This window comes from Amblyraja radiata, chromosome 31 (genome assembly GCF_010909765.2).
Source record: "Amblyraja radiata isolate CabotCenter1 chromosome 31, sAmbRad1.1.pri, whole genome shotgun sequence".
NCBI classification, from domain to species: Eukaryota; Metazoa; Chordata; class Chondrichthyes; order Rajiformes; family Rajidae; genus Amblyraja; species Amblyraja radiata.
Window position 1 is genome coordinate 16,079,209 of NC_045986.1, and position 13,449 is coordinate 16,092,657.

Below are 13,449 nucleotides of genomic sequence, written 5' to 3' on the forward strand. Positions count from 1 at the left end.
ATTTCCCTCATGATTTTACACCCAATGTAAGATCATCCCTCAGCCACCTGCGCTACAAGGAATAAAGTCTTAGCCTGCCTGACTTCTCCCTAGAGTTCAGGCCCTTAAATCCTTAGCAAATCTTCTCTGTACTCATTCCAGTTTAATGGCATATTTCCTATATCATGGTGACCAACCCTTAAGCACAATACTCTAGGTTTCATAGGGACATTGGGAAAGGCTCTGGAAATGTTACTTACTATTCCACTGTTGGTCTCCACATTTCTGTATCTGTTGTTGGAGACTGAATCAATAAACAATGTCAGTAACTTCCTTCCCATACCCACAAAGTCCATGGCAGGTTTACTGAACGCTGGAGACAAAGAATTGCAAGTCATAAGGTATTAAGGAATAGGAGTAGAATCGGGCCATTTGGCCCATCAAGCCTACTCCACCACTCAATCATGGCTGGTCTATCTCTCCCTCCTAACCCTATTCTCCTGCCTGCTCCCCATAACCTCTGACACCTGTATATCAATAATCGATCTATCTCTGCCTTAAAAATATCCACTGACTTGGCCTCCACAGCTATCTGTGGCAAATAATTCCACAGATTCACCACCCTCTGACTAGATGTTGGAATCTTGAGCACAAACCAAAGTGCTGGAGGAACTCAGCAGGTCAGGCAGTATCTGTAGAGGGAATGGACAGACAACATGGCCTGGACCCTCCTTCAGTCTGATTGTAGTAGATCACAAACAATCTGCTTAATCTGTACCATTCAGTTTATTGGCAGCTGTGCATGGTTATAAGACCCATGGCCCACTCCGAGATACCTTGGACACAGGTTGTAATCATCCGCTTAATCTCTCTGAATTTTACATTGTGATTTGCAAAACCGTACGATCACTGTGTTACAGTGGAAGAGAGAAGAAAACAAGGTCTCAAAATTAAATATATATATATTTGTCATTGTGTCCAGAGTCTTGATGGAACATCGGTCAATGCGGGGAATGCCACCGAGCAGTCACTGTTCAGATGCAACTCTTGCTTCAGAAGAAGTAATTACTTGATCAATTTGAAGGATTCACCAGTCATCATGTCGACGAATTCTAGAAAAGAAGCGGGTTCGTGTGTCAGTGTTTAGTTTAGAGATACAGCATAGACATAGTCCATTCAGCCCACCAAGTCTGTGCCGACCATCGATCACTCATTCGCACCAATTCTATGTTATCCCACTTTCTCATCTATTCCCTAACACACCTGGGGCAATTTCCAGAGGCCAATTAAGCTACATTCTTGGGATACGGGAGGAAACCGGAGCGCCCAGAGGAAACCCACGTGGTCACAGGAAGAGCGTACAAACTCCACATAAGAGTGTACCAGAGGACAGGATCGAACCAGGGGTCTCTGGAGCTGTGAGGCAGCAGCCCTACCAGCATGCCACTGTGCCACCCAAAATTTAAATCCCACAGCCCCCATTGTGGGATTTGACCACCCTGGCCTCTGGATTACCAATCCAGTAATTTTTTTAAACTATTGCAAATAGTTCATAACCAGCGCTGAGTCGCAGTCCCCTCTACCTTGGTAGTCGATTGTGCCATCACCATCTTTGTCAGCTTCCAACATCATCTGTTCTGCTTCCACTTCGTTGAGCGGTTCCCCAGCATTCATCAGGACATACCTTATAAACCACAGAGCAAAACAGGTGGTGATGGCAAAGAACATTCTCCTGTTTGGAAATGACTCATTAAAAAGCTCACATTGCAGTTTTGTAAATAGTGGTGGGAGCGACACAGTCTGTGATCTCATTGAGTCACACTGCACACAAACAGGCCCTTCGGCCCACTGTGTCTGTGCTGACCATGGGCTGAACAAAATACAAAGTTCTGGAGCAGCTCAGCGGCTCAGGTGGCTTCTGAGGAGGGAGGGGGCCCTTCTTCAGACCATAGCCTGCGTTGTTATGTTATTGGTTGGTTGTGTTCTATTTCCCTTTCAAGAGCATGAGAAGTAGGATCAGGACCAGGACTCCGAGCCCTTCGAGCCTGCTCTGCCATTCTGATCTTCTACCTCATCACCATGTTCTTGCCCAATGCCCATATCCCGACTGAATGCGCTGAAGACTAGCAATCTGAATTAGTGACTGAGTCTTGATCACCCTTGGGGCTGACAGTTCTAAATGTTCGCCACCCACTGAGTGAAGAGCATTTTCCTATCTCAGTCAGAAACACCCCACATCTCATTCTAACTGTAATCCTGGTCCAAGGGAAATTGCCCCACATTGGAGAGAAGGAATTTGGAAGGAATTTGAGAATTTGGAAACATTTTGCATGTTTTGAGATCATCCCTTGCTTCTAAACTTTAGAGAACAGAGTCCCAGTCTGCTTAATCTCAGTTGAGGGAATAGAGTCATACAGCATGTACACAGGCCCTCCGGCCCAACTTGCCCATTCGCCAAAGATGCCCCATCTATGTTAGTCCCACCTTCCGGGTTTGGCCCATATCCTTTACTATCCATAAATCTTCAGTATTTTCTCTCTGTCCTTTCTCAGTAAGGAGGTACATATAATAATAATGATGGATGGGATTTATATAGCGCCTTTCTAATACTCAAGGCGCTTTACATCGCATTATTCATTCACTCCTCAGTCACACTCGGTGGTGGTAAGCTACTTCTGTAGCCACAGCTGCCCTGGGGCAGACTGACGGAAGCGTGGCTGCCAATCTGCGCCTACGGCCCCTCCGACCACTACCAATCACTCACACACATTCACACACAGGCAAAGGTGGGTGAAGTGCCTTGCCCAAGGACATAACGACAGTATGCACTCCAAGCGGGATTCGAACCGGCCACCTTCCGGTTGCCAGCCGAATACTTAGCCCATTGTGCCATCTGTCGACCCTATGAAAGGATCAGTCGGTGAAGATTTAGGTAAACATCCAGAATCTGACACTTGAATGAGTCATGGATTTGCTGTGATACGCAGACTAAAACCTAGCGTTGGATTAGCTCCTTTCTGGCCAACATGAATGTGATGAGCTGAATGGCCTCTCCTTGTCTTTCAGACGTTAGTCTTTAGCGATACAGCGTGGAAACAGGCCCATCAGCCCACCGATTTGGGCACTCCAAGCCGTGAAGTGTGTTCAACCGTCCCGACGTCGGAGTTCCATCATCCCGACGAGAGGGCTTGTACATCGGGCCGTCCGCAGCGACTGAGGCCCCAAACACGGATGAACAAAAGGAGGAAGACTGACTGAACCTTATTGCCTTCCACTACAGTGGATTTTTATGTTAAGTTATATCGTTCTTTTTTAATTGTGTTGTGTTATTTTAATTGTACGGCTGCATGGTAACTCAAATATCACTGTATCTTAATTGGCGCATGTGACTATAAACGTGAATCTGAATCTGAGTCTGCGCCAACCAGTGATCACCCCGTACACTAGCACTATTCTACACACCAGGGTCAATTTGCGATTTTACCAAAGCCAATTAACCTACAAACCTGTACGTCTTTGGAGTGTGGAAGGAAACCAGAGCACCCGGAGTAAACCCACACGGTCACACGGAGAACGTACAAACTCCATAAAGACAGCACCCGTAGTTAGGATCGAACCCGGGTCTCTGGCGCTGTAAGGCAGCAACTCAATTTTATAAACTTATCTGTAGTTACGGTTCTAAGATGGGAACCCTGCAGCAGGTTTACACACTGAAATATCCCAGCACCCCAGAGGAAGCTCCTCTGCTCTTCTTGCCATGTACCTTTTGCATCCACCAGGTAGAAAAACAAGGCTGGGTTTATGTATTGTCTGGTTGACCTGTCTACCTAGAAATCAGACCAAGGCCTTTGGAGAAACAAGGAACTGCAGATGCTGGTTCATACAAAAGGGACACAAACTGCTGGAGTAACTCAACGGTCTGATGTCCGACTTCAGGGCAAGAGCAGGGCAGCACAGTGGTTCAGCGAGTGGTAGAGTTACTGCCAGAGACCCGGGTTCATTTCTGACTATGGAGTTAGTACGTTCTCTCTGTGACTGCGTGGGTTTTCTCCGGGTGCCCCGGTTTCCTCCCACATTCCAAGGACGTGCAGGTATGTTGGTTATTTGCCTTCTGTAAATTCGCCCCTAGTGTGTAGGATGTGAATGTGGGATAACATAGAACTAGTGTGAACGGGTGATCTTTGGCCGGCGCAACCTCGGTGAGCGATAGGGGCCTGTTTCCACACTGTGTCTCTGAGGTAAAGTAGACTAAACAAAATTAAAGCTGACCTGCCCAAAACTGACCAGCTCATTATAGAAAAAAATACTACATCAAGGGTCAGAAAGGGCGACACTCCACGAAGTGAGTGCATGATGCCCATGGTGTCGAGGTATCTGCAGGCCCAAGCACAGATGACATGCAGCTGGTTTCTATCGAGTGGTTACTGCCGTAGTGATCAGGAGCAGTGAGTGCTGACTGCCTCCCTCCTTGCAGGGGGAGTAGAGTTCCTGAGTGGGTAGAAGGTGTTCCAAGCGAAAATTCCTCCATTAGAAAGCTAAGCCTGCCCTCTGCTGGCTCCAAGCGGAACGCCAATCTGCCCGACCCAACGGTATGAACATTGAATTCTCCAATTTTAAGTAATCCCCCTTTTCTGCTTATCCCCCGACCCAGGTTAACACCCATTATTTTGTCCCCATTTCCGCTCCCCCCTCTCCCATTCCACTCATATCTCTCCCTCCACGTTTACATTCACTCCTCTTCTTTTTAGTTTTTTTTAGTTTTAGAGACACAACACGGAAACAGGCCCTTCGGCCCACCGTGTCCACGCTGACCAGCGATTCCCCGTACATTAGCACCATCCTACACACTAGGGACAATTTACATAGAAACATAGAAATTAGGTGCAGGAGTAGGCCATTCAGCCCTTCGAGTCTGCACCGCCATTCAATATGATCATGGCTGATCATCCAACTCAGTATCCCGTACCTGCCTTCTCTCCATACCCTCTGATCCCCTTAGCCACAAGGGCCACATCTAACTCCCTCTTAAATATAGCCAATGAACTGGCCTCGACTACCCTCTGTGGCAGAGAGTTCCAGAGATTCAACACTCTTTGTGTGAAAAAAGTTCTTCTCATCTCGGTTTTAAAGGATTTCCCCCTTATCCTTAAGCTGTGACCCCTTGTCCTGGACTTCCCCAACATCGGGAGCAATCTTCCTGCATCTAGCCTATCCAACCCCTTAAGAATTTTATAAGTTTCTATAAGATCCCCTCTCAATCTCCTAAATTCTAGAGAGTATAAACCAAGTCTATCCAGTCTTTCTTCATAAGACAGTCCTGACATCCCAGGAATCAGTCTGGTGAACCTTCTCTGCACTCCCTCTATGGCAATAATGTCCTTCCTCAGATTTGGAGACCAAAACTGTACGCAATACTCCAGGTGTGGTCTCACCAAGACCCTGTACAACTGCAGTAGAACCTCCCTGCTCCCGATTACAATTCATACCGAATTCAATTAACCCACACACTACTGAACCTCTTTGGGATACGGGAGGAAACCTGGAGAAAACCCACACGGTCAGGGGGAGAACGTACAAACTCCGTACAAACAGTGCCCGTAGTCAGGATCGATCCCGGGTCTCTGGCGCTGTGTGGCAGCAGCTCTATGACTGTGCCACTGTGCCGCAGTAATCTCTCCTAATCTGACACGCATCTCCACGCTTCGTCCACCCATCAGACCCGTTACCACACCTACATCCACTTATCATTTGCCAGTCTTTGCCCAACTCTCTTTTCCAGCTTTCTCCCTCCCACACCCCCCCCCCCCTCAACTCCATCAGTCTGAAGGGTCCCGACCCAAAATGTCATCTGTCCATTGCCTCTATAGATGCTGCCTGAACCATTGTGTTACTCCAGCACGTTGCAATTTTCCACATCATTAGTCCTCTGGGATGTGGGTCTCAGTGGGATGTAAGAAACATTGCGACCAAGGCTTACACAGCAAGATCCCACACATGATGGTCAAAGGCCAGAGTGCCTGTTTCATCGATTGGGTTGAAAGGTCCAGTACTCCGGTGGGCCTGGTCAACGGGTTATTGTTTTTTTGTAAAGCGGAGATTAACAAGTTCTTGATTAGTAATGTTGTCAAAGGTTACGGGGAGACGGAAGGGGAGTGGGGTTGTGAGGGAAAGATAGATCAGCAGTGATTGAATGGTGGAATGGGCTCGATGGACTGAGAGGCCTAATTCTGCTCCTATGACTTATGAACATGAACTATTCCTTGTCCACAGCAAGCCCTTGGCCTGACACTTTATCTAAGGCCACACCCCGGTGCCAGCTGGATCCCTGGGAAGATGTGATTCTTGTTCTCACACCTTTGCAGTGGGACTTGAGCCAGGGCCCTGGAGTGCTGTAGGCAGCGGCCCCCAGAGATCCACCTGCATCACAGGCCTGGCCTGGGACCCTCAGGTACAGCAGGCGCTGAGAGGTCAGGAATGCATAGGGAACCTGGATATGCACACACACGCACAGACACACGCAGACACGCACACAGAGACACACACAGATACATAGACACACACATGCACACACACAGACACACACATGCACACACAGCCACACACACTTGCACAGACACAAGCAGACACGCACACATAGACACACACAGATACATAGACACACACATGCACACACAGCCACACACACTTGCAGACATACACACACACACACACAGACGTGGACAAATATGCTTGAACAGACACGCATACAGACACGCACAATCACACGCATGTACACACACACACACACACACACACGTACACATACACTCACACACACACACACACACACGTACACACACACACTCACACACACACACACACGTATACACACACACACACACACACGTATACACACACACACACATACACACACACACACACACACACGTACACATACACTCACACACACACACACACACTCACACATACACAAGCACACACGTACACTCACACACACGCTCTCACACACACACACACACACACACGTACACACACACACTCACACACACACACACGTACACTCACACACACGCTCTCACACACACACACACACGTACACACACACACTCACACACACACACACGTATACACACATACACTCACACACACACACACACACACACACACACACACACACACACACACACACACACACACACACACACTCACACACACACACACACACTCACACTCACACTCACACTCACACTCACACTCACACTCACACACGCACGCACGCACGCACGTACGCACGCACGCACACACACACACACACACACACACACACACACACACACACACACACACACACACACACAGACAGACAGGGTAATGTCAGTGTTGTGTAGAGCCCCACTCTATCGCTGCCCCACTGTGGGGGTTGAAAGCACCCACTTCAACGTGTGCCAGTCGATGTAGCCCTTCCGTTCTGGATCAAACACCAGGAAAGCTTCCTTCAGTTCCTCATCCTGATTCTTTGACTTTTCGAGGTGTTCCCCCATCAGGACAAGGAAGTTGTCGCAGTTAAACAGTCCTTTCTCTGTCAAAGGAAACAGACGGAAAACTGGCCTCAGCCACAGATGCTCGTGACAATGCATTTATATCAGGACTCTGGCCGGAGATTCTCCATTGAAAATACCAAGATGTGTGATTCACATATGGACATGCACACATACAAGAACACACATGTAAATGTACATGTGCAAATACACACACACACACACGCACATGCATGACCAGACACGCAAACACATGCATACATGCACACATAGGTACACACATACATGCAAGTGCACACATACACAAACACACACCCACATGTACGAAGACAAAAATAAAAACACTTGAACATGCACACAAACACAAAAAACACACTATATACATGGACACACTCAACACACGCACGCACATGCCTCTACCCCAGGGACAATTTGCAGAGGCTGAATAACCTACAAACCTGCACAAGTTTGTGATGTGGGAGGAAATGGAGCACCCGGAAGAAACTCACGCGGTAACAGGGAGAATGTGCACTCCACACAGACAGCACCCATGGTCAATATCGAATGTGGGTCTCTGTCGCAGTGGGTTGCGCCACTGTGCCGTCCCTCTATGATCAAGTTTGTAGCTGGCACACTAGGTGTGGTCTCACTAGTGTTGTCACACTGCCACAGCATTGCCTTGTCAGTGTGTCCTGATTCCTCTGGGGCACTGAGCAAGTAGCCAGTGCACACACACACGCGTGCACATATGCACACACACACACACATGCACAAAGGCATGGGCGCATGTGTGCATGCACACATACACATTGTGAAATGGGAACTGCTGCTAGATGCTATGGAGGCTCTGCCCTGTGCTGGGCATCTGCACTCTGATGCACGATCCCACCATGACTCATGGGAACACTGACATGCTGAGGGGCACAAACCCATTTGCTGTGTCCATCCAGTACTTCGGGGGGGGGGGGGTGGGGGGGGGTGGGGGAGGTGATAGAAAGACCCAAGAATGTGAGGAATCCTAAAAGATTCACTGTTTCTCTCTTCACAGATGCTGCTTGACCGGCTGAGCATTCACAACACTGTACAGGACACCCAGGAGTCACTACATTGCCCAGGACCTGGGATGGCGGAATTCAGCGATTCAACAGAGAGGTTCAGTGGGATGGCACTACAGTGGCGCGCCGGTAGAGTTACTGCCTTACAGCACCAGAGACACGGGGTGATCGCTGCTCAGTGCGGACATGGTGGACCGAAAAGCCTGTTTCCGCGCTGTGACTCTTAAAGTCTAAAGTTTTAAAAAGTCTAAAGTCGAATAGTTCAATCTATTTTATTGTCACATGTACTTAAGTAGAGTGACCTTTTTTTTGGCGTGTACTTCCGTGACAATCCTGTTATACGTTAGGCACAATCGTACTTGTCTAAACATGTTTTCCAAATGGGAGTCTTTTCCCAGCTCTCGTCTAGAGAGGTTGTTTTATAGACACCTCTCCTGACGCCAACCTTTCACTCCAGATTACTTCACATTACTTCCGGGCGGCACGGTGGCGCAGCGGTAGAGTTGCTGCCTTACAGCACCAGAGACCCCGGTTCAATCCTGACTATGGGTGCTGTCTGTACGGAGTTTGTACGTTCTCCCCGTGACCTGCGTGGGTTTTCTCCGAGGTTTTCGGTTTCCTCCCGCACTCCAAAGACGTACAGGTTTGTAGGTTAATTGGCTTGGTGTAAGTGTAAAAATCATCCCTAGTGTGTGTAGAATAGTGTTAGTGTATGGGGATCACTGGTCGGCGTGGACTCAGTGGGCCGAAGGGCCTGTTTCCGCGATCTATCTCTAAACTAAAAAATAATAATAAAATTTGAATATATATTAAAATGTACCTGCTGCACCAGGCAGAATGGATGTCTGATTGGATCACAAAACGAACTCCTTGGATTACTAAATTAGCTAATTAACCGGCTTGCTACTGATGTCACTGTCTCTGGGTCAATTAACAAGCTAATCCTGCGTCCACATTCCCCAGAGACGCCATGCAGAGCACTCACCCTCTTTGTCCACGTCCTTGGCCATCTGCACCAGCTCCCGTTTGGTGACGTTGAGCCCCAGCAGGCTCATCAGCTTGGCCAGGTCGTTTGTCTTCACCAGACCGTTCCCCTCCTCATCGAACATCTCGAACACACCCTTGTACTCGGCCAACAGATCAGGCGGCAGTGTGCTGGGCTTGAAAAGTCAGAGACAATGCAGAGACCGTTGGAAAATGAGCGGCAGCCATTTTACGTTGTGCACCAAGCCCAGGGACGGAAAACCCGGGGGGGGGGGGGCCAGGGGGAACACGTCCCCCCCATGTTTTGAGAGGTGGGGGACATCCCCCCCAAGTTTTTGTGATCCCAATTTTAATATCTCCGCTTTCCGCGAGGCAGTGGGGGTGGGACTGATGATCGAGGGCGCGGTGATTGGAGGAGGGAGACGTGGCACAGACCTGCGCCTCATCCGCAGGCAGGATCGATCCCGGCCCGGTCTCCTGCGCTGTCCCGAGTGCCCCCACCCCCCACGGGGGGCCAGAGCAGACAGAGACACGAGCTGTGCCTCCAGGCCCACAGCTAGCGCAGTGAAACAGCACTAAACCCAGCTCAACTCTGCCTGTCCCGCCAGGTTACCCTGCCTGGGCTTGCGGGAAATATGGCCAGTGTGAAGAAGCAGCGCCGGTATCCCGTCAGTCCAGTCAGGGCTGTAGTTAACCCGGAGAGACAGGCAGTTGAGCTGCATTTGGCGCTCAATTGAGCCTCCGAAGCCTCGCGCGTGCGTGCGTGAGTGTGCGCATGCTCGCGTGGCCGCCAAAAAATTGTGTCCCCCGTCCCCTCCATGTTTTGACAGCGAGTTCCGCTCTTGCCAATGCCCTAGAGGGATCAGGCCGCCCTGACAAGGCAGTGCTGTGGCAGGACGACAACACTGGTGAGACCACAGCGATTGTGCCAGCTACAAACTTGGTCATAGAGGGGCGGCACAGTGGCGCATCTGGTAGAAACACTGCCCCGCTGCATCAGAGACTCACAGTCGATCCTGACTATGGGTGCTGTCTGTGTGGAGTTTGCACATTTTCCCTGTTACCGCGTGGGTTTCCTCCTCCGGGTTCTCCGGTTTCCTCCCACATCCCAAAGAGGTGCAAGTTTGTAGGTTAATTGGCGTCTGTGAATTGGCCCTAGTGTGTAGTGAGTGGACTCAAAAGAGGGATAACATGGAATTAGTGAGAATGGATGACTGATGGTCAGCATCGACTCGGTGGGCCGAAGGGCCTGTTTCTATGCTGTATCTCAAAAATAAAATTACTAAGGCAGGATTGGAGGCAATTGGCAAAATGTATTCCCTGACTGAAGGTAGACAAAAGGAACTGCAGATGCTGGTTCACAAAAAAAGACACAAACTGTTGCCCGATTGGTGAGTTACTCCAACATCTTGGGGGTTTTTTCTTGCACTGAAGGTGTTGGCATGGGAAGCGGAATCAAGGAGGGTGTCTGAATTTTTTGGAGTTTGGAAGAATGAATGGTAATCTTATTACAATGTGTACGATACTGTGGGTGCTGGGGGCATGTTTCCATAAGTGGGAGGGTAGCTCCAGACTAACGGGCTGCCCAGTGAAGGCAGAGAGAGTGTCAGCTCGCCATCTCCCTGCCATCCTCACCCCCCTCGGGTCCTGGCACTGTTACAGCAAGTGCAGCCCTTCACAGGAGGGTAGGGACAGCCGTGCTCAGGGTACCAGAGATCACTGGCAAACAAAGCAGACATAAATGAATGGAGAGAATGCAGGAGACTGGGGTCGAGAGGGAAAGATAGATCAGCCATGATTGAACGGCGGAGTAGACTTGATGGGCTAAATGGCTTTATTCTGCTCTTAGAACATATGAACATGAATGGCATGAGAAAGGGGACAGTCGGGTGTGAGGGAGTAGAGGGAGCAGGGGAGAAGGGGAAGGAGAGAAGCAGGGAGAAGGAGAGATAAACGGTAGCTGAACGGAGGTGAGGAATGTTTGAAGCACAGGAGGAGAAGGGCAGTGTGAATGTACAAAGCTTCTCGAAGGAGGAATGGCCCAGAACTGCCTGCCTGCCTGCACTGAAATACAGGACAACACTGAACAGATGGTTATCTGCCTTCTGATACAACTGCTTCCTTCATTTACTGTAAATTAATTATTACATATTAGGCAATCAATAAAGACAATCCTCTTCTGATCGGTTTGTTAAACATGAACTTGCCAAACTAATGCATAACTGGCCTTCGGCCTTTCCATTTACTTTAGGAAAATTAGGTTTCATTTAAAGAAAACGATCTATATTCCAAGTTCAAATTAACTTATTCAACACAGTGTTTTAGGATTTCTATTCTTTTTAAAATTTGTCTCTATTAATCTGTTAGATTTTTTTGAAGAGCATTCGTGCAAATGGTGAATTTGCGGCAGCCTTTCCCTGTGCAGGAGCTGTCACTGAGGAAGTGCAGGAATGGAGAGGTCCAGGATTCGGCACAGAGGTGACAACTGCCTGTGATCCTGGGCTGTAACTCCACGGATCTGCTCTTCCCAACCCAGGACCTTCCCAGTCCGGGCTCCCACTAACCAAGGCGTAAACTGTGTGTGTCCAAGGGAAACAGGGTCGTCACTTGGTCTGCTGTTTTACCACTCACTAAAATCACTACACAATTCATTAACTCAACACAGACAGCCAGCCTTAAAGTACAGCCTGGATATCAGCCAGATATAGGAGACGCCAGTTATACATCTCACTTCATGCATCTGGCTCCCTCTCTCTCACAACACATAAACTCTCACTTTTGTATTTGATACAACCGGTGCAAAATCGATTTGCTGAGAGCACTCAGAGTAATTTCAAAGCCACAATCAAACTCGAGCCAACCTTGAATTAACATATATTTCAAAAGTTCTGTTGCCCACATGTAATGTGTAATTTCAACAATAACTCAATGTTCTAACCCATCTCTTTGAACCGATGAGGAACTACATTCATGTAAGTTGCCGGCAAAGTTCAGATATGACTTACCATGGTGAGGGAACAGCAGGGGCAGTGGCAGAGAGCAGACTTGATCTTCTAGACTCGAGCACAGCCAGAAAACAAGTGCATCTTTTACATTATTGAAGAGTGTGAGCCCTCAATGCCCAGTGGGTTTAAAGTTAAAGCTGCCTTTTATGGCTTGACAGAAGCTCTCACCAGATCTATTCATGGATGGTGCATATTGATTTTCAGATGTGAGTTTTCACGTAACAATTTCCCGATAAATATCTAATGCTGAATAGAACCAGACTGTAAAGAGCTGTTTACATCATTAGTGGTAGAGTTGTGTACAGTTTCAAAAACTAAGCACAGTGTAGTGGAAGCTATTTGCCAAATCTGTTACTGTTCATTACTGATCAGTCATTATCTGAACTGTTCTTCTAACTGTGTTCTAGTTTGTCTCAACCCCTTCCTTTGATCTCTTTATGAAAAGCCTTAAAAAACAAACTCAGAACTTTTCCACTCTGAGATTTAATTTGTAAATGCCTTGCACTGACTCTTCGGAAAGCAAGTAATTAAATGCCGCAACAGCCAGAAGTGGAATTTCTCTTGCGGCGAAACGTGGATCTCCAGAAACAATTAGCCAACCTTTAAAATCAAAATAAACCTTGGATTGTCACGTCGAAGATTTGTACATCCAAGGGAAACAGGAGGTGGACAATTGCAAAATGTGGAAATCCAGGACTGAAAAAAAGGTGGTGTTGGAGAGAAGCAACCCGAGATGGTAAAGAGGGGGGGGGTCAACACTTTTGGGAAAAGCCCTTCTTCAGTTTTACAAATAAAATGGAAGTCGACCCACTGTGACACTCACCAAGACCAGAGTGCATGGGAGCAGGGAGAGGTAGAAAGATGTGGCAGACACAAAGTGTTGGAATA

The 13,449-nt window shown here is 48.3% G+C and overlaps 1 protein-coding gene across 1 annotated transcript; it reads right to left on the reverse strand.

Moving 5' to 3' along the window:
- Nucleotides 1-746: 746 nt before the first annotated feature.
- On the reverse strand, nucleotides 747-12,685 carry calml6 (calmodulin like 6). Its single transcript, XM_033047889.1, has 5 exons — nucleotides 12,562-12,685; nucleotides 9,558-9,732; nucleotides 7,414-7,558; nucleotides 1,563-1,663; nucleotides 747-1,091 (listed from the first exon to the last, which is right to left on the reverse strand). Exons 1-5 carry the CDS (start codon nucleotides 12,562-12,564, stop codon nucleotides 1,045-1,047), a joined length of 471 nt encoding a protein of 156 aa, XP_032903780.1. The 5' UTR covers nucleotides 12,565-12,685; the 3' UTR covers nucleotides 747-1,044.
- Between the last annotated feature and the right edge of the window lie 764 nt (nucleotides 12,686-13,449).

What these genes read in the sequence shown, in the direction of transcription:
- calml6 (XM_033047889.1), bottom strand. An exon ending in CAAGGACGTGGACAAAGAGG is followed by an intron (nt 7,559 to 9,557) that starts GTGAGTGCTCTG and finishes TTCCTTTGACAG; the next exon opens with AGAAAGGACTGTTTAACTGC. An exon ending in TGGCACAATCGACTACCAAG is followed by an intron (nt 1,092 to 1,562) that starts GTAGAGGGGACT and finishes CTTCTTTTCTAG; the next exon opens with AATTCGTCGACATGATGACT.